The sequence below is a fragment of the Pan troglodytes genome, chromosome 21 (genome assembly GCF_028858775.2).
Source record: "Pan troglodytes isolate AG18354 chromosome 21, NHGRI_mPanTro3-v2.0_pri, whole genome shotgun sequence".
Classification (NCBI taxonomy): domain Eukaryota; kingdom Metazoa; phylum Chordata; class Mammalia; order Primates; family Hominidae; genus Pan; species Pan troglodytes.
Window position 1 is genome coordinate 15,253,293 of NC_072419.2, and position 20,898 is coordinate 15,274,190.

At 39.3% G+C, this 20,898-nt stretch overlaps 1 protein-coding gene across 5 annotated transcripts in view; it reads left to right on the forward strand.

Moving 5' to 3' along the window:
- The window catches only part of PLCB1 (phospholipase C beta 1), a 752,222-nt gene that overhangs the window by 575,188 nt on the left and 156,136 nt on the right, over window positions 1-20,898 (forward strand). For all 5 annotated transcript variants that reach the window (XM_016937425.4, XM_016937426.4, XM_063803337.1 and 2 more), the window contains 6 exons: window positions 398-480; window positions 8,312-8,396; window positions 9,721-9,898; window positions 14,413-14,480; window positions 16,713-16,809; window positions 19,298-19,382. In XM_016937425.4, the coding sequence (XP_016792914.1) occupies window positions 398-480; window positions 8,312-8,396; window positions 9,721-9,898; window positions 14,413-14,480; window positions 16,713-16,809; window positions 19,298-19,382 (596 nt within the window). The remainder of the gene's footprint in view (window positions 1-397; window positions 481-8,311; window positions 8,397-9,720; window positions 9,899-14,412; window positions 14,481-16,712; window positions 16,810-19,297; window positions 19,383-20,898) is intronic.

Genomic DNA, 20,898 nt, shown 5'->3' on the forward strand with positions numbered 1-20,898 from the left:
GACTAGAAGTGAATATAATGAAATGCTAACAATGGTTTGGTTCAGAAAGTGGATTTGTGGGTGAAATTTTTTGCCTTCTCTTACTGTCCCAAATGTTTATAATATGATTAGATTTCTTTGATTATTAAAAAATAGATACAATTAGCAAACAGGAGAATCCTCTCCTTTGCATTTCTCTCTCCCCTCCACCAAAATCCAATCTTCTTATAACTTTCCAGAATCAAGAGTCAGAATTAGCACCGTCCAGCAGCCCTCAAAATCCCTTCTAGCCATTTCAGGCCATTCGATACAATTCTCTGAATGGAAAAGACAACTATATTAATAGATTTAATACCTTTCAAGAATATACAGATGAAAAATTCTGGCATACTGAATATACATGTGTTCTCATTTTTAGGAAGTGATAGAAGCAATTGCGGAGTGTGCATTTAAGACTTCACCTTTTCCAATTCTCCTTTCGTTTGAGAACCATGTGGATTCGTAAGTATTCAACACATTCAGGAATGAGTCTTTTTCCCGAATAGGGCATACTGAGTAATTGTTTATCAGATTTAAGATTATTTGACATGATTAATGGTGTTCTTCAATCATGTTGTATATTAACTGGCATGTTTTCATTTGTAGGTGATGGAATTCACTTAAAATAATCAACATTAAAATTATCCGTTGGACTTGTAGGATCTATTTTCATACCACAGTATGGTTTTTAAATTAAAAACTCTTCTTTTTGCAATGCAGTGGAACACGTTTTTCTACACAATACATGTCTCTGTTATAGATTTGGGGTGCTGTGGGCCACTTTTATAACCCTCCTTCATTAGCTCCTTCTATCGCACACAATTTGAGTCCACTTCATCACTTTGTGGCAGGTGGGGGGACAGCTGTGAATTCCATTTTACCAATTTGCACTTACACAGAACTCAGTTCAGCAAACCTCCATATTCCCCCTTTTCACTGGCTTTCCCCTGTTTGTTAATATTTGTATTTGCCAATTTCAAAATAGCCTGCATGTATTGCTGAGCTACACAAAGAAAAGGTTATTTTGACTTCACTGTTTTATATTCATTTTATCACACATTACCAAAGAGAGACACATTTATATCTAATAGATGTATATTAGTTTATCATGTAGTTACTTTAAAGAGCTTCGGAATGAAAGATTCTTATCCATATTGAATGAAAGCCTCTCTTTCATTTCAGGAACCTAAGCCAGATTTTTCAACTAAAAGCCAGCAGCACCTGTCCTAATTTGGATTACAAGTTTCTTTTTACCCTCCTTCCTATTGGGAGTCTTTCCCAGGTCACTGAGCCTCTTTGTCCAAGTAATTTGTAACATGTGCTTCAATTCTCTAATTCTTAAAGAGTTCACTAGATCTTAAAGATGCAGACTGGTCATGAGCAAATTTCAACTTGAAGAATTTCTAAGTAGTTAAATGTGACAATTTTATAATTATCTGTATTTTTTCAGTTTGCCCACCAGAAATCCATATTATATTTACCGGCTTGTGGTTCTGCTTCATTATGCAACAATCATCCAACGAATGATGTAATCCTTTGGCACATAGTTTCTCCAACGCTTCTGAGGGTCAAAGGAAGAGAAAGGAATTTATTCTGTTCCATGCTATTTCTGTTCTTACTCAAAGGGGCATCTCTAGAGGCTGTATTTAATACCTAGTTTGCTTTGCAACTAGGTTCTGCTTTGCAATTGACTCTGTTAGACAATTTCTCATCTCTGTCAATTCATTTATAATTGGCCTGTAACAATACGTATAAGTCCATTCTTGTACTGCTATAAAGAAATGCCTGGGTAACAGACTGGGTAATTTATGAAGAAAAGAGGTTTAATTGGCTCACAGTTCCACAGGCTGTACAGGAAGCATGGTGGCATCTGCTCCTGGGGAGGCCTCAGAGAGCTTTTACTCATGGGAAGACAGAGTGGGAGCAGGTGTCTTACATGGCAGGAGGAGAACTAAGAGAGAGTGGGGAGGTGTCACACACTTTTAAACAACCAGATCTCATGAGAACTCACTATTGCAACAACAGTACCAAGGGGAATGGTGTTACACCATAAGAAATCTCCCCCATGATCCAATCACCTCCCACCAGGCCCCACTTCCAACATCGGGGGTTACAATTTGACATGAGATTTGGGCAGGGATGCAGATTCAAACCATATCACAATACTTGAGCACTTTTCTTTCAGGTATTATAGTTTCGACTTGAGGATGCTTTTTTTTTTTTTTTTTTTTTCTTCCTGAAGCGGAGTTTCACTCTTGCTGCCCAGGCTGGAGTGCCATGGCACAATCCTGGTTCACTGCAACCTCCGCCTCCCGAGTTCAACCGATTCTCCTGCCTCAGCCTTCCGAGTAGCTGGGATTACAGGCATGCACCACCATGCTCAGCTAATTTTGTATTTTTAGTAGACACGGGGATTCTCCATGTTGGTCAGGCTAGTCTCGAACTCCCGACCTCAGGTGATCCGCCCACCTCGGCCTCCCAAAGTGCTGGGATTGGCATACTTATTTTCTTAAAGAGAAGTTTCTATTTAAATTAGACAAAATGAAAGGCTATGGTTCCATTCTGTATTGTCACACCTGCTACACTGAGCTTCCCCTTGGCATAGCCAGAAAAATATCAACCGCCACCACCAACAACAACATAATAGCTAACCTTTATTAATAGCGAACATTTATTAAACATTTTTGTGCCAAGCAGTTTTTGAAATATTTTACATGCCTCAGCTCATGTAAGCCTTACCACAAACCCAGGTGCTTCTAAGAGTAAATATTATGATTATCGCCATTTTACAGATGATGGAACTGAGTCCTAAAGAGGATGAATAACTTGCTCAAGGCCATGTAACTAAAACATGACAGAGATGGGATTCCAATCCAGTTAGTGTGGCTTCAAAATGCACACTTTTAACCAACACATCTCCTACGCCTAAACAGAAGCATCGCGAGCCTTCAAAACATCAAATTCAGACAACGAGAGCATCCACCAGGCAATGGCCAGCAAATGTTTGCCTCTGTGGCTTGTAATCCTTAAACACAAGATGTTTTTTGCAGTTCTTCACACTAGTCATTTAGAGATCAAAAACTGGACATGAAAACTAATTTCTGCACTGTGCATAAAGGCAAAGAGACTAGTGCCATTGTACGGCCCTTACTGGCTTAAAAATGATAAATTTAGCTATTAAAAGTTCATTAATAATTTCTATGTGACACAAGAAAACAGGAAAACAGCCTTTCCAGGATGCCATGATTGTGTCCCAAGCCACTGAGATAATGTAATGGCAGTGAAACACTAAAAGATAAAATTCTATTGTGGAGGAAGTGGGTGGGAGTTGCTTGCTTCATATTTCCCTTGTCCTTCAGATATCAAAATTGTTCAGCCACGATTCTTTCCTGGGAGGCTAGCACACACCCAAAGAAAACCGATAAGCTTTCCCTTCGCTGGTAAAACCCCATGCTTGACTTGTGAGCCACTTCATCTAGTTCCTGAGCCCATGGTAGGCAGTAGCAGCACTCTTTCCCACTAACCCTAGAAATAACCTCAGAATCCTTCTCAACACAGTGACCTCAGAATAGACCAGCAAGACATCTGACACCTATTTGCCATCTCTGATGAACTATTTTATTTCCCTGTGTGCTGCATATATGGAATTTCAGATTCAGAACTCTGGTCCCAGCTCACTTGGGCCACACGTCCAAAACAAATTTATACTAGAAAAAAGGAGAAAAGGACAGGGCACGGTGGCTCACGCCTGTAATCCCAGCACTTTGGGAGGCCGAGACTGGCGGATCATGAGGTCAGGAGATCGAGACAATCCTGGCCAACACGGTGAAATCCAGTCTCTACTACAAATACAAAACAGGTGTTATGGCGGGTGCCTACAGTCCCAGTTACTCAGGAGGCTGAGGCAGGAGAATCGCTTGAACCTGGGAGCAGAGGCTGCAGTGAGCTGAGATCACGCCACTGCACTCCAGCCTGGGTGACAGAGTGAGACTTTGTCTCAAAAAAAAATAAATTAATTAAAAAAGAAAGAAAAAATGAGAAAAGCCACTGAAACTTCTGGTTTTCTCTGCCAATATCTGAAGTCACCTATCCATAGACAATAAAAGGGAATCTGCTATTAGCTGCTTTCAATGTATCCTGTTGCTACATCAGAATCCCATGAAGTGTCTTCAAAATGCAGATTCCTGAGCTACACCCTTACCCTGACTGAGAATTTCTAGAAATAAGACTTGAAAATATATTTTTAAAAGCCCTACTTGACTCTGACATCCTACTTGTGAACTAACACTTTTATAAAAAGAATTCTACACCAAATTCAATTGAAGTAATCTTTACCCATGTTCAGCCACAGAAAGCTGTGAAATTTTGAACAAGGTTCTTAATTTCCATGGATTGCAGATTCCTCCTTTATAGGGAAAGAGGTTGGTTTAGTTCAAACTGGAGGATTTGCTCCCAAGAAATCAAGTGAGTTCCTCGGTCAGAAAAACTGACCTCTGCCCCAGATGCTCACACCTTGGGAGTATTTTATTATGCTCAGAAATGTCTGCTATGACCTGAAGTTCAAAATGCATTTGTGATTTTTTTTTCCCTCTCACTTCGTCTCCATGGTAGCTGATATTGATGCTCCAAACACTTCAGGATTTTGTTTTTTGCTAATTGCAATTTTAATGCCTTTTATTTCTGCAGTTCTGACCTGCAATTAAAGTTGGTTTGTTTTCCTCTGACTTTTTCAATTCAATTTGCTCTCTGCTCTGATTTAGTTCCATCAGGTGGGTGTGCATGTTTACTGAGAACATGAATAGCCTGATTACCAAATAGCTCATTTTACTTTTTGCTTGGACACCTACCTCTTGTTCTGTCCATCTCAGTTGATTCTGAGGCAGGTTTTGTTTTTGTTTTTGTTTGTTTGTTTGGTTTGAGGGTCTCACTCTGTCACCCAGGCAGGAGTGCAGTGGTGCAATCTCGGCTTACTGCAACCTCCACCTCCCAGATTCAAGTGATTCTCCTGCCTCCTAAGTAGCTGGGATTACAGGCACGCACCACCACAACTGGCAAACTTTTGCATTTTTAGTAGAGACAGGGTTTCACCATGTTGGCCAGGCTGATCTCAAACTCCTGACCTCAGGTGATCTGCCTGCCTCGGCATCCCAAAGGGCTGGGATTACAGACGTGAGCCACCACACCCAGCCCTCAGGCAGGTTCTAAATGTCTACATTAGACATAGATTCTTGTTCTTAAAAGTGTGGTCCTCAGACAGCAGCATCTGCATCCCTGGAGAGCAAGTTAGAGCTGCAGCTGAGTCCTGTACCCCACCCTGGACTCTGTGTTGGACTCTTCATTTTAATAAGACCCCAGGTAATGTAAATGAAATAGAAGAGCTAAGCTGTAACCACCATGGTTTATTAACCACCTGCATCAGAATTATCTGCAGCCTGGCTTAAAATGCATGTTCCGGGGCTTTGGTCCCAGCTACATGAATCAGGGGACTGTGGACTTGATCCTGTCACCTGCAGCATTAACAGCTCAGGTGATTCCTTAGTGGAATTGAGTGATAATCATGGCTCCAGTAAAATCTTTATCTGGGCCTGATTGGGGACTTCCTGACAGAGGACACCTGTTTGGGGATATTTGGGACATCTCCCTTAAATTCCTCTAATGGAAAGAATATGGTTCCCTGGAAAATCCTGAGAGAAGGGCATTCAGGTAAAATGCCCTGCTTTCACTCCAGGTGTTTGATCAAAGATAATTCGGGGCTCCCAATTTCCAACAGTCAGGAAAAATGTCATCTACTTTGGCACATGCTGACTTACCTTAATCAATCGCAGTGGTTTTCAAACTTGAACACACACCAGAATCAAGAGGGCTTGTTATGATGCAGACTCCTGGACTCCACTGTCCCGGAGTCTCTGATTCAGAATCTGCATTTCTAACAAGCTCCTGGTGTGATTCTGCTGATGGTTCAGGGGCCACACTTGGAGAAGTAAAGCTCCATGATACTCAGTAGCATCTTTCTGTGAAAGGGAAATGGAGGGTTTGGCCATTTCTTTTTTTTTTTTTTTTTTTTTTTTTTTTGAGACGGAGTCTCGCTCTGTCGCCCGGGCTGGAGTGCAGTGGCGCGATCTCGGCTCACTGCAAGCTCCGCCTCCCGGGTTCACGCCATTCTCCTGCCTCAGCCTCCCGAGTAGCTGGGACTACAGGCGCCCGCTACCACGCCCGGCTAATTTTTTGTATTTTTAGTAGAGACGGGGTTTCACCGTGTTAGCCAGGATGGTCTCGATCTCCTGACCTCGTGATCCGCCCGCCTCGGCCTCCCAAAGTGCTGGGATTACAGGCGTGAGCCACCGCGCCCGGCCTGGCCATTTCTTTAGTGCACTCTGGAACATGTCATCCCAGCACAACTGTACTTCTTATCAGCAGCAGCCACAGAACAGGCTGACCTGGTAGAACCCCTGTGCAAGTTGTCATTGGAGGAAGAAGACTTGAACCCGAGGATGCCCGGGGCTGGCCCTACCAAATCAGCCACTTCTCTGCCTGCTCCCAAAGGTCTCATAGACACAGTTTCTAATGACTTGTCCTTCAGCAACGACCTCCAATGCTTTTCAGGATCAATTCTCTGATTAGCAGTTTTTCTTCTCTCCCTAATACTGCTGAGGAATGTGGCAGTGTATTCTGATGGCCGCATAAGCCATTTAGTAAGCTCCCATACAGACCAAGAGAGGCCTGGTGAGAAGGGGCAAGGTTGCTGTGGAGGACGTTGCAAATCCTTTGAATCTCTCCTTAGCCTCTCCCTGCAGTTCCAAGAAAGCAGTGACTTTGGGGTTTCATATTCAAATGCCAGAGAACTCACTTTCCTCCCAAAGCACACACTTGGTTTTTTAAAAAGAAAAAAATGAGTACAAAATAGTGACTTTTCCTGTGGACCATTTCAATATGATTTGAACCGTCAATACCACCCCCCTAACCCCAGTAAAAAAAAAAAAAAAAAACAGCCCATGATCCAGGCTTAAACATTCATGGAAAAGGGAATGAAAATAAGAATAAGAATCACATTTTATGATCAATTTGAATTTTCATCAAGAAGGCTTTTCATCGCTGTTACTTATTCTTAGTACAGTCACAGTCCTGCTAAAATGTATATCATTGCAGCATGTAGAGATAACTATTGGAAATCAAGTTCGACAGACTGTAGATCAAATTCAAAGTCCATAAAACCCAAAGGAACTGGATAACTTTGTAATGATATTTAACATTCCACGAAAGGAGAAAAAAAATTATTGCTTTTTGAAAGGTCAAGGGAAGCAGTAGCATTGAAAGAATATGAATGTTCCCCTATATCAGCTGTGTTTACAAGTTACTGGGCGTAGGATTTGTCTAGTCTAGCTGGCGGACGCCGCCTTGTAACAGTGGAATCATCTTACATTTGCCCTGCTCTTTTAATGTTTCAAAGGCGTTTGCATCCATTACTTCATTTCATCTTCTCAGCATCCTCTGTCCCTTTCCAAGAATGGTTATTATTCTCCTCATTTTATAGACCCAGAGTGGTTCAGACCTTGTCGCTCAGCTCAGCAAACCCTGCAGTGCCAGCCTTTTTCCATTATACCAGGTCCCTACTGGCAACATATTCAGAATGATACCACCTTTGCTTTTCTATTATGTATATATGAGTTGCACACACCTTTCCCCAAGGTGCCTGCTACTTTTATCTTTCCTCCGGGACCCCCTCCCCAAGTGGACACACTGTTTGCCTGTCTGCCCTTTTCTACATTTTGAGATTCTCTCCCTCTCTTTTTCTCTCTCCGTTGTCTCTCTTTCCCTATTCAGCTCCCTCCCTGCCATCCTTCCTTATCTATCCTCTTTCATCTCCTCATAAACACTCCTTTGCAAAAGTGGTTTACAAATTTCACTTGATAATTTACATGGAAATATGAAAGGGTTCTTTCTCCAAGTGTCTTGCAATTGACTTGGAATCAGCGAGTTAAACAAAAGGGACTGAGCCTCTAACTCTGGGAATTTCAAGGCTCCAGTTACAGCAGATGACCTGCTGTCCCCTCCACCTGTGTCTATGCAGGTCTGCCTTGGGAACCACCTCACACATCAATGCCTTCACTGTCCATCTGTGTATGTTATTCAAATTCACATAAGTTAAGATAAAGATCCAGGATGATAAAAACCAATCCTGATGGGTGGGATTAGAGAATTACTTCTTTCTGTGGTTAATAACACAAAGCAATCCTGTTCAGGTTCTTTGGATAAGCCTCCCTACTTTCCTTCTTCTGTTCTTGTTCTCCCTTAGCCCAAAGCAGCAAGCCAAGATGGCGGAGTACTGCCGACTGATCTTTGGGGATGCCCTTCTCATGGAGCCCCTGGAAAAATATCCAGTAAGCAGTTCTGATGTTTGTCCTTGAAGGAATGTGTGCATTATTGATGAATGAGGTTGAGGGAAAACTTACTTCCTTTTCATATTTATGTTTCTTGGTAAGATTAATGCAGTTGGTGATGAAATCTTTGACAAGGAGGATACCAGCAATGGGCCCCACTAAGGGTAGAGGAATGCCTCTGCACCCTTCCTCTTCCCACACTCTTCTCTCTCGCTGGCTGCCTGATGAAACTCAATCAAGAGTGCAGATTTCCCAACAATTACAATCAGCCCATAGAGACAGTCCAAGAGGACAGGCCTCTGCTCACTCCCAGGGAACCTCGTCACACCCCTTTGAGATGAATGGATTGGCAAAACAGGACACTGCAGGTGGCACAGTGTCTTCTTGGCCTGTCCCTGCTAGCTGTTCTCTATTTCCTTGGATGCACCTTTTGGTGTGGCACAACTCAGGTCGCCCATTGCCATGACGATATCTCTGCTTTGGGAAGGAAAGCAGCAGAAATATCCTAAAGTAGCATTTTCCTTCCTGCACCCTTTTGCCCAATCTCCATGCATTTGTAAGTGAGTTTATACCAGTCCCTCCACTCATTGCAAGCCATGAATAGAGGACTAACTTAGGCATTCTATAGATTTTCTTAAAGTAACCTATCTTGTGGCTTGCACACATGCTCTCTGATACAATATCTAATGACCCCCTCATGGGAAATTGATTTTCCCGTTAGATGTACAAACTTGAAACAGTCAAAATAAGGCTTGCAAATATGGTAGCTTGAATCTTAGGGCTGGGAGGAAATCTGAAGCCACCTCATCCACTTCTGTTGATGCCAGGGACATGTGCAGCTAAACTACCTAGTACCAGGATGGGGATTTTGCCGATTTTAAGGGACATCTGAAAAAATGATTTCATGGGCTCACCTGGAAGCTTCTGCCCGTCTTTACCAACTCCTCCTGGCAGATGCCTGGCTTCCCTCCTTCGAAAATTCAGGCCAGGGCCTTCTTATCTTTCCTAAATCAAGATGATTGGGTTTCTATGGTCCATTGGAAAATTCATAAATGTTCAGATTTAGTACATCAAATCTACCAGTACATTTCTATGGTCTTCTTCATGTAGAATATGTTGCCAAAAAAAGTATAGTAATGAAAATATATCTTTGATATGAAAAGAAATTAGCTCCCATGTAAGATACACTAAGAGTTTAATGAGCAGTGTTGAAGGTAGGGAAGAAGTCTAGACATTTGGTATCCACAGCTGATCTGGGGGTCTGGGGAGGGGATCTGAAAGAGGGAGCAGTATTTTTAAAGAATATGCCTTTCATTTCTATTAGCTGGAATCTGGAGTTCCTCTTCCAAGCCCTATGGATTTAATGTATAAAATTTTGGTGAAAAATAAGAAGAAATCACACAAGTCATCAGAAGGAAGCGGCAAAAAGAAGCTCTCAGAACAAGCCTCCAACACCTACAGTGACTCCTCCAGCATGTTCGAGCCCTCATCCCCAGGAGCCGGTGAGGGGCTGGTGGGCTCTCCCCGTCATGTTGTGTGTTGGTTTAAGAATTGCTGCTCTGTCTGGGCTGTGCGCGGTGGCTCATGCCTGTAATACTACTACTTTTGGAGGCTGAGGCAGGTGGATTATGAGGTCAGGAGTTCGAGACCATCCTGGCCAACATGGTGAAACCCCGTCTCTTTGGTGGCCAACATGGTGAAATCCTGTCTCTTGCAAAAATACAAAAATTATCTGGGCGTAGTGGCACATACCTGTAGTCCCAGCTACTCGGGAGGCTGAGGCAGGAGAATCGCTTGAACCTAGGAGGCAGATGTTGCAGTAAGACAAGATCCAGCCACTGCACTCCAGCCTGGTGACAGAGTGAGACTCCGTCTCAAAAAAAAAAAAAAGAATTTGCTGCTCTGAAATTAGCTTAAAAGGACTTTGACCATTCCTATTTCTGCACAGTTTTGAACTACTGGTTTTCTCTTGCTGCTACAAACTTAGCGGCTTAAACCAGCACAAATGTATTATCCTCTAGTCCTGTAAGTCAGGAAGCCCCCTGGGTTTCACTGGGCTACACTCCAGGTGTCAGCCGGGCTGTGTTCCTTCCTGGAGGCGCTAAGGGAGAAGCTGTTTCCTTGCTTTTTCCAGCTTCTAGAGGCCACCCACATTCGTTGGCTTGGGGCTTCTTCCAGCTTCAAAGCCAGCAAGGCTGCATTTCACTAACCTTTCTCCTGTGGTCACATCTCCCTCTGACCACAGGCAGGAAATGTCCTCTGCTGGCAAGAACTCAAGTCATTACATTGGATCCATCCAGATAATCCAGGATAATTGCTCCCATGTCAAGGTCTTTAACTCCATCTCACCTGCAATGTCCCTTTTATCATGTAAGCTAACATATTCATGGAGCAGAGACATCTCCGGGAGGTCATTATTCTGGCTACCATGTAAGCCAAATAGTCTTCAGAGTGACCATATGACTTTAAGCTTCATAATGGGAAATATTAACTATAGAACTGAGCACTGGATGCATTGTCATTGATGATATGCTGAAGGGTTCTGGGCATTTCAATTTTTTCATGTTTTAAAGAACTTTTTAAAATCTGTGACATGACAAAATTACTTAAATTATCTTTTGAAGCTCCTAGAGGATGCCTAATATCATTTCTTTTCCTTTTAAGTTAAGGGTGAAATAGATTTCTGTGGTTGATGAGAAAAGAATTCAGTGGCACTCATTTCCTTGGGATTATTTGTCATTTAGTCTGATTTATCTTCCAAGTTCAGTCAGAAGCTTGGCAATCTGAAAATCGCATTATAGACATCTCCTGATTGCAGGGTGATTAAGTGGAAGAAACTTTTAAGCTTGACTCTAGGAAGTTTTTCAGTTATAAGTTAAACATAGGAACAATCAATTGGAAAACTACTTAGCAGTGTCTACAAAAGCTGAATATATGCACTCCCTGTACCTCGGGAGTTCCATTCCTAGGTATATGCTTGCTAAAGATGTGTATTTAGGTTTACCAAGAGACACGTACAAGAATTGCTTAAAGCAGAGGTATTCAGAATAGCCAAATACTGGACACCAAATACTCGTCAACAGATAAATGAATTATGGTATATTCACACAAAGAAAGAATATGCAGCCATGAGAATAATCTATAACTAAATGAAAACTATGGATGAATCACTATAAATAAACATAATGTTGAGCAAAGGAAGTCAGGTACACAAAAACTACATACTGTATGATTTAATCTATATAACACACAAAAACAGGCAAAACTAATTTATGCTATTTATTAGAAGTCAGGATAATGGGTTCCCTTGGGAGAAAAGCAACCAGAAGGGAGCCCAAGAGCCTTCTAGAGATTGGTTATATTTTGTTTCTTGATCTGGATATCATTTACTCAGACACGTTTATTTGGTGAAAATTCTTTGCACTGTGGACTTACGACGTGTACTTTTCTGTACGCCTGTTATACATCAGTTATAAGATTTTAAAATAATTAAAATATAAACTCTAGGACAATCAGGGTTGAAAAAAAGTAGCCTGAGACCCTGATTTATCTTTTCTTCTATTTTTCTGTCTCAATTGCCTGTTTTTTTATTGTTTCGATTAAAATCTTTATCAACAGATGTTATATAATTCTTTGAAAGGGTTTTGTCCTGTAGCTTTTGAATGTGTACTTTCATCATTATTGTGCATGTCTTTCAACATTTTTTCAAAAATAATTTCTGTACTCAGTAAAAATGTTCTCTTTGAAGTTTGGAAGTGAGTATCATTAACAGGCCTTTCATTCACACCTATTTCCTAACACAACTCTATCCCTTGAATGATAGCAAGCAAACCTTGTCTTCCTTTGCATGTGGGTGCTTGTGTTTTTTACCATCTGCCTTTCCCACTACCAGTTCTCTTCCTCTTATTAACAGGATGCATAACACAAATGACGATTTTTACAGGCAGTGAACATTATTGCTTAATATAGAGAAAGGGCAACAATCTGTTAGTTATTCAGTAGATTTCCTAAGCTAGCCCTGTTGTCTATTATGCAATCAGTGGAAACTTTTGGACATTTTAATATGTAGGTACCTGAATAAAGAGCACCGCTAATTTACCATTTGGTTCGTAGATGTTCACAGTACTGGGAACTCAAGTAACTTGAAAAACGTGACAGGTATTGTATTTCAAAGCTAGTTTACTTATCATGGCCCCTGTTGGCCAGATGCCTCTTGCAGGATTCAGCCCTTTGCTGGTAGACTTGTCCTAAGGAACTAGGGTAACATAAGATATTTTTTATAGTTCAACAAGATTCCCCCAATATCCCTCCAAAGATTTACAAGAGAAAAATCAGGTTTCTGCTTTTTACAGTAAAGAAAGACAAATTCTTTCTTTCCCACAGACACTAAAGAATGACCTGATTGGCTATTTGAAATGACTGCGAATTGTTGGGTCCCATGAAGTATTTTATAGAAAGCTCTGCCAAACAATTTTTTAATTACTTAATTAAAAGAATCCCCTCTCTGATTTTTTTTTTTTTTAAAAAAAGGTAATAAGAACTTGGGACAAAAATTTCATTATAAAAATGCTTAAGTGGCAATACCCTAAAATAATGTGTCTCTAATATTGTAGTAAGATACGTTTTCTATCCAAAATATAATCGATTCACCTTATTAACTAACACAATATCAGCATTATAAAGTGGTTGTATGTGGCTTTCCTTAATAAACAATCCAATACATAAAAACCCTTGCTGGTCCCAGAAATCTTTTTTCCCCTGGAGATTTTTAAGCAATACTTTTTTCACTGCTGTCATTCAGTAATTGAACTGTGTCAGCCAAATGAAAACTTTTATAAGCTTCTCAGAGGACAGTGCAGTGGTACTGTCTCCATTTATATAAATCGAGTAGGGCAGCTAACTTTCAGAAGGCTGGCAGTGGGCAGGGGTGCAAGTTACTTCATTGTTGAACCGTTATTGCCATCTATTGGACTCATCGTGCTATTGCATTGTGTGAACCCTGAAAGATAGTAGTTAAATCAATTTAGAACTTTCGAACAATTTAGAACAACCTCGCTGACTTTTTACTTGAAAATCTTTTTTATATAATGGATATTACTGGGTCTGACTGAAGCCCATAGCTATGGAGGAATGTAATGCTTCATACTGATATGAATATTTAACCTAGCAGAAATGTCCATTAATTCTTCAGGGGAAAAACAATTCATTTAAATGACTGCATATTGGCTAAATATGAAGCTGAATTATTTCTGATGGAGTTAGATTTCCAATCATGCTGATATTTAAGGACTCACCCATGTTATCCTGCCCTCTTAAAAATAATATTAGCATTTTCTACAATATGCGCTTCGTTGTGATACTACATCCGTCAAATAAGCTTGCAGACAAATCATAGGATAAAGTTGGCCCTTCACGATTTTTCTGTAGTGACTTTGCTGCCAAAGCCCCAGAGTTCCTGCCCCAGCTCCTAACTTCTTTGATTCTGCAAGGTCCTCTCTGGCCTTGGGAAAAATGTCAACACAAGATCACTGAGCTATGTGCTGGCCACGCATTGCATGGAAGAGTCACGGCTTGGGAAAGGAGGGAAAGATGAAGGAGGGATAGTTTATCTGTTTTCGGGGTCATAGAGACCCTGAGAGAGTGTTTGTATATCAAAATAGAATACATGTACCATAGAAAGCAAACTGTATTAAATGCCAGCAAACTGTTTTCAATGCCACGTGTTTAAAAACATATAGAGAAAAAATATTGACACGCATTTTTTAATAGAATTTTGAAATTTTAAGTGCTATTTATTAACAAATCCAGTTTAGGAAAAAAATCTATATTCAAAATGTCAGTATAATTTTCTATAACGAATAAAATTTAAATCCCTGAAAAAAATAATTTTAAAACAAACAGAAAGCCCAACTTCCAAGGAAATCTGTAATTGATTTTAGGTAAAATATGTGTTACAAATGCTGTAAAGCTAAATGTTGAAATGGTGACATCATGATCTGTTATTAAAATTTGACAGGAGAAGCTGATACGGAAAGTGACGATGACGACGATGATGATGACTGTAAAAAATCTTCAATGGATGAGGTGGGTACTTAGGGCTTCTGGTCCCTAAGGCATTCCACCACCCTGTACGCTCCTGGGTCTGTCTCATGGTCACTTTCTGCCATCTAGTGGCAAAAAGTAGATTTGTGCCTTCCAATTGCCAGCTTCAATTTTTGAGGCAATTAAATGGCTCATGAAATGTTCCAAAGTCCAGAGAAGATATGGCGTTTAGAAAAATGATCAGAACTGTGACATTCATTGCATTGTTTTAATTTTGGAACACTAGAGCTACCTATTTAGATAAACTTAGGCATCCCGAGTAACTTGATTAGCTCAAAAATATTAATTGCACAGAACCTAGAAGAGAATCAGAAGCAGATCAACTGGAATTTTAGAATTTTGTCTTAGCAAAAGTTTATACTGAAACAATCTGGGCAACAGAGAGAGACCTCACGCCTTTAAAAAAACAAGTTAAAATGAAAGATAAAACACATCCAGGTGCAGTGGTGTACACCTGTAGTTCCAGCTACTAGGGAGGCTGAGGCAGGAGGATGGCTTGAGTCCAAAAATTTGAGGCTACAGTGAGCTATGATCACACCACTGTGCTCCAGCTTAGAAAACAGAGCAAGACACTGTCTCTCTTTAAAAATACGTATTTTAAAGTTTATATTGAATCTGCTTTCAAATTTGTTAGATACGTTCTGTCTCAACGCTTGTAGCTCTACAATTTAGTAAAAATGAAACAAAAAATAAGCTGCTCTTACTTGATGTCCTTCCTCTTAGAATTATTTTTTAATGTCTAAAGTTTTGCTTAATTATGTTCCCCCACTAAATTTCGATTTTTGATTTCCAGGAGGAAAACAGCTTACCATGTCTGGCAAAGTATATGTTCCTGAGAATGATTTCAATTGTGTATAATTTCTGATCAGTGATTCTAAATAATTTTTAAACTCTCTTACTAATTGGATAGTCCATTTGCAAATGAATGTTTCCCAGTTAACATTTGACCTAAATATTACTACCAGAATTTTTAAAAGAAACTCATCTGCATGCATTCTCTCTTCTAAAAATGTGAGACAATATTAGATCACTCTACAGAGGCCCATCTTGTGCCAACACTGCATTATTGGTTTTCTTTTTCATTAAAAACTCTATCAAAGTAATATGTCATAGCTAATAATAGCAAAAGCAACATGAGATTGTAGTACCACTTGCCAGGCACTGTTCTAAGCTCCTTTACATAAATTAACTTATTTTTTAATCAAAAACCCCTATATGCTGTAGGAACTGATTTTATCCTAATTTTACAAATGAGTCAAGTGAGGTACAGAGCAGTTAAGTAAGTTGCCCAAGGTTGCCCGGTTTCTAACTAGTGGACTTGGGATTCGAAATCAGGCAGGCTGGCTCTAGAACCCGAGCCATTAATCCCTGCACTATGCTTTCCTGCTTGTCTAAGACACATCAGGAGCCAAGAAGGGAGGGAGGGAGGAATGTTGATGAAGGAAAGCAGTTGTTTACCTACCCCCGCCCATTTCCACAAAGCAATCTTTTTATTATTATTATCAGTTTTCCGTTCATTTGGTGGTCACCTACCTAACAATTTTCTTATTGTACAGTGAATTCTTAATTTATGAATCCGATGAGAACACATGGACACATAAAGGGACATGGGGCCTACCTGTGGGTGGAGGTGGGAGGAGGGAGAGGATCAGGAAAAATAACTAATGGATGCCAGGCTTAATACCCGGGTGACAAAATAATCTGCACAACAAACCCCGGTGACATGAGTTTACTTACATTAAAAAAAACCTGCACGTGTACCCCTGAATTTAAAATAAATGTTAAAAAAAATTACTAACCTTAGACAACACCTATGGACACCCTGCAACGGAAGATGAGCTATAGCTCAGTGCTTCTCAAACTTTGATGGGAATTCCAATGACCTTAGTAAAATGCAGGATCTGAGTCTGAGGCCTGCAGAGGGGCTAAGATCAGGCATTTCTAAATGGACAGGAGGGGGCAGGGGATAGGGAGTGATTATGCTGGGGCCATGCTGCCAGCCACCATTCAACCTCCCACCTCCCTTCCTCCCTCCCTTTTATAAAATGAGGTGTTGCTGTTGCCTTTCTCCTGTAATGAATTTTCATTTTGTAATTTTCAGAAAGGGAGGGATGATTTTCTGCATGCTTGAATCATGTTGTCATTTTCCTGGGAAAATAACTGATAATATAATGCTGACTCTGGAAATGTTTTCTTTTTTATTCCTACTTCCAGGGGACTGCTGGAAGTGAGGCTATGGCCACAGAAGAAATGTCTAATCTGGTGAACTATATTCAGCCAGTCAAGTTTGAGTCATTTGAAATTTCAAAAAGTAAGTTTTCCCTGGAGAAAAACCCCTCTTGTAGCATATAATGATTATATTTTAAATACGGAGTAATGGGACCAAAGAATGTTACCCTTAATAGAGCGATTTATGCTTTTGAAGTCTTAAATATATGTACATTTTGACTGTCTTGTTACCTTTACACATATAATACATATACATGTATTGTAATATATAAAAATAACCATATGAGAAAGTATCAGAGTACAACTAATTGGGAACTGTACTTTGCTTTTTGTTCGCAACACACAGTGAGATCCATCTATTACATAAGTGATAGTGTTGAAATAAACTATCTACCTATTTCCCAGAAGGGAAGCAGGCAGAGACTTGATGAACCCTGATAATTAGAAATAGAACCAATTTATCTATGTTCCATTTGTCCAGCACATTTATATATTTAGAAGAAAATGCATTAACTTCACATCACTTTGTGTTTTCCCTTTATTCAACTATACATCCACACTTGTGCAAAGAAAAATATCATCTTTACCCAGACAAAAGGGTTCTTTTGTGAAAATGCCCCTTGTATTTACATGAAGTGTAAGATGCTATCAGATTAAGGGAATCCTTGAAACTTACTAGCCGCTTATAAGGGTGTGCCCTTAAAAACAGAAATGTTGCCTAAATGTACTAGCTTCTAATCAAGGATGGCTTTGCAGCTATATCAAAATCCAAGCCTCTACCAAACACGCTTGTTTATATTTGTATAATTTTACAAAAAGTCTTCACTTAGTGGTATATGCAATCTAGATCTCTACAACAAAGAATTCAACTTCCAAGAGTTTATATATAATGATTTCTCAACATTTAATTCGATGTCCTAATTTCTGATGTTTCTTACAAGTTGTTTTCTTTGAAACATCCTAGCGTAGTTATTTTTATATCACTGTAATTTCATTGGCTGCAATGAGTTTCTCTAACTCATTAGTTAAAAGTTCCAAGACGAGTAGCCAAGTGTGAGAAAGAGCCAATAAATTTAGATTCTTCAGAACCTGGAAACAACAGCGCCAGCTAGACTCACAAACAAGCACTTTTCTCCTTGTGTTTAATATCATTTTATAACCTTAAAAAAAGAATATTCAACATATTTTACCAAGTACCTATTAATGTTGACTGAATTTTAATTAATAGTTATGTTAATTTAATAAGTCATATAAAGGTAGATTTATGATGGACCAAAATAAGAGAAGCCAAGGTTTGCCTTAGAGTGGATTGGAGAAGGTGAGAAGATGGATGACGAAGCCTGGAAATCATTAAGAAGAACGAGGTTTTAATTTTGAAAGAGAGGTCAAAGAGGGAAAATATCTCAAAGATAACTCAGTTTAAAAAAATTCAGAGCTATATAACCACCCTGTGCTATACTTATCTAAAATACTGCTCATAATAGTTGGTTTTTAGTGGGGATGAGGGTAGAGAAAGTGATTCTCGGTCTTTCTAAACTAAGATAACTTTGTTTTGTTTCTCTCACTCTAATTGGAGGCTTGAATTTCACTTTCAAAATGTTTCTCTTGTGTTTAGCACATCCTCCTCTCTGGCCTCCATTTTATTTTATACTTTATTAGTCCCTTCTCGTGCTGCTATGAAGAAATATCCGAGACTGGGTAATTTGTAAAGAAAAGAGGTTTAGTTGACTCACAGTTCTGCATGGCTGGGGAGACCTCGGGAAACTTAACAATCATGGCGGAAGGCGCCTCTTCACAGGGCAGCAGGAGAGAGAATGAGTACAGACAAGGGAAATGCCAGATGCTTATAAAACCATCAGCTCTCATGAGACTAATGCATTATCATGAGAACAACACAGGGGAACCACGCCCATAATTCAATTACCCCCACTTGGTAACCCCCCTCTTGACACTGTGGGTATTACAATTCAAGGAGATTTTGGGTGGGGACACACCCAAGCCATATCATGTATCTAATATGAAAATGACGCCATGAGACTGGAAAATTTCCAAGGATCTTTCTGTTTTGAAAGACCATAATTCTGTCATATTAGTTATTTGAACCAAAAAAGTATATACAAACTGATAAGGTGGCAATGTGGGTATGAAAGAGATAGTCAGCACCTAGCACAAACATTCCCATGGTCTCTTTTGTTAAACCCCATATTGGCCCTAAGAAAAAAATCTGGGTGAATTTAGAACAAAAGATTCCCACGGGGTCCCTGCTCTTTTGACAATTTTTTTATTGCCACACTATACTCATCTAAAATTCATTCATGTCCCTAAATTACAAAAGCATAAGTAGCTCTGACCCAAGTAGCAAACGTTAGAAAAGACAACTAACAAGACTCAACTTTTGTTACAGGTAAATAGTGCACTAGAAAAAAAAATTAAATATTGAAGTTACATTGAGGATTATTTGCCCTCAACTTCACTGAATATTTACCCATTTCTTTTATAATGTTATAATTTATAACAATGAATTGTATTTCTCACCTTCCCCTTTTTTGTTTTGTTGTTGCTTAACTCAGAAAGAAATAAAAGTTTTGAAATGTCTTCCTTCGTGGAAACCAAAGGACTTGAACAACTCACCAAGTCTCCAGTGGAATTTGTAGAGTATCCTTGATTTGACGAATGACTGCAGAATGAACACAGCTGAAGTCTTGTGCTATTTGTTCATTTGGTTTTTTAATAAGGAGAAAGATGCATAAAATGGCTTACGTATATAGCCTGGGGTGGATAAATAGTTTCAGGTATCATATACAATGCTGGGGCAGGGTAGTCTGGCCTATAGAACAAAAAACTGGTCTTGGAATAAAGGAAGCCTAGATTTCAGGGTTGCCTTCACACCACCAAGCTCTGTGTCTTTAGGCAATTTGCTTAATCCTGACTTTCCTTGTCTATAAAGCAGAAATAATTATACTAGCTTTATGGTTTGCTCTTTGGATTAGGTACAACATATGTAACATGAGTGTGCATACTTTACACATATATAAGATACATGTAAAGAAATATATACCTGACTTGGCATCTCACATACTTATATGTACTATATGTCCAAATAGTAGGGATGATGATGATGACATTGTAAATATAAATATACATTACTAAGACTGGATTTATTGATATTACTGACAACAAAAATTTTTGCTATTATCCATGAACTAAAATAAAGTGAAACAGGCTATTAAATTTCTTTCATAAAATTAACAGTAAATATCACAAAGTGCTCAATTTCATGTAATAAGTCCTAGAATAAAGTTAACCTTTAAAATGCATCAATGGAAGAAGAAACAAACGTTGACTCCATAAATAAAGTCCTGCTAGAAAATTATCATCGTTAGTATTCCTTATTGACTGTGTGATAGATCTTGTCTTATCTCATTTAATCCTCACAATAGTCCTATGACATAGAAATTGTTAAATCTATTTTATAGATGAGGAGACTGAGACACAGAAAGACAAAATAACTTGTCCAAGGTTATTCAGCTAGCAAGTTTGAGAGTTGAGGTTCAATTTCATTTTGCCTAGCTCAGAACCCTAACCAACCTTCACCTAACTTGGTGATAGGAACTAGTCAGTCATGTTTTAAAGACATAGCATGGTCCAACAACTACAAGATTCTTAGGATAGAAAACTGATGATGATAGGAACCAAAATATTAAGCAAGATCAGAAACTTCCATGGTACATTGACCTTGCTATCAATTATAAAGAGTACCACAGTCTTGGCAAATAGCATTCCCAGAGAAAATTAATAAAAATGAGCAGACAGCATTTCAAAAATAGCTATACAGTGCATATTATCTACTTCTGCCAAACACAATATCATTCTTTCAAATGATTTAACACATTCCAGCCTCCTTGTGTGTCCTTAGTCATTAAGTCTGTCCTTAATACTCTCCACAAAATCACATTGACTTTGGCTCAGCCACTTTTTGCTACCCCATTGACTTTTACCCACGGGGCTCTGCAAAGGTGATGCTATGCCTATGTGATAAGAGCATACTTATTCTGTTTGTTTAGAAAGCTTTTTGCATATTTGATATTACTGACAACAAAAATTTTTGCTATTATGCATGAACTAAAATAAAATGAAACAGCCTATTTAATTTCTTTCATAAAATTAACAC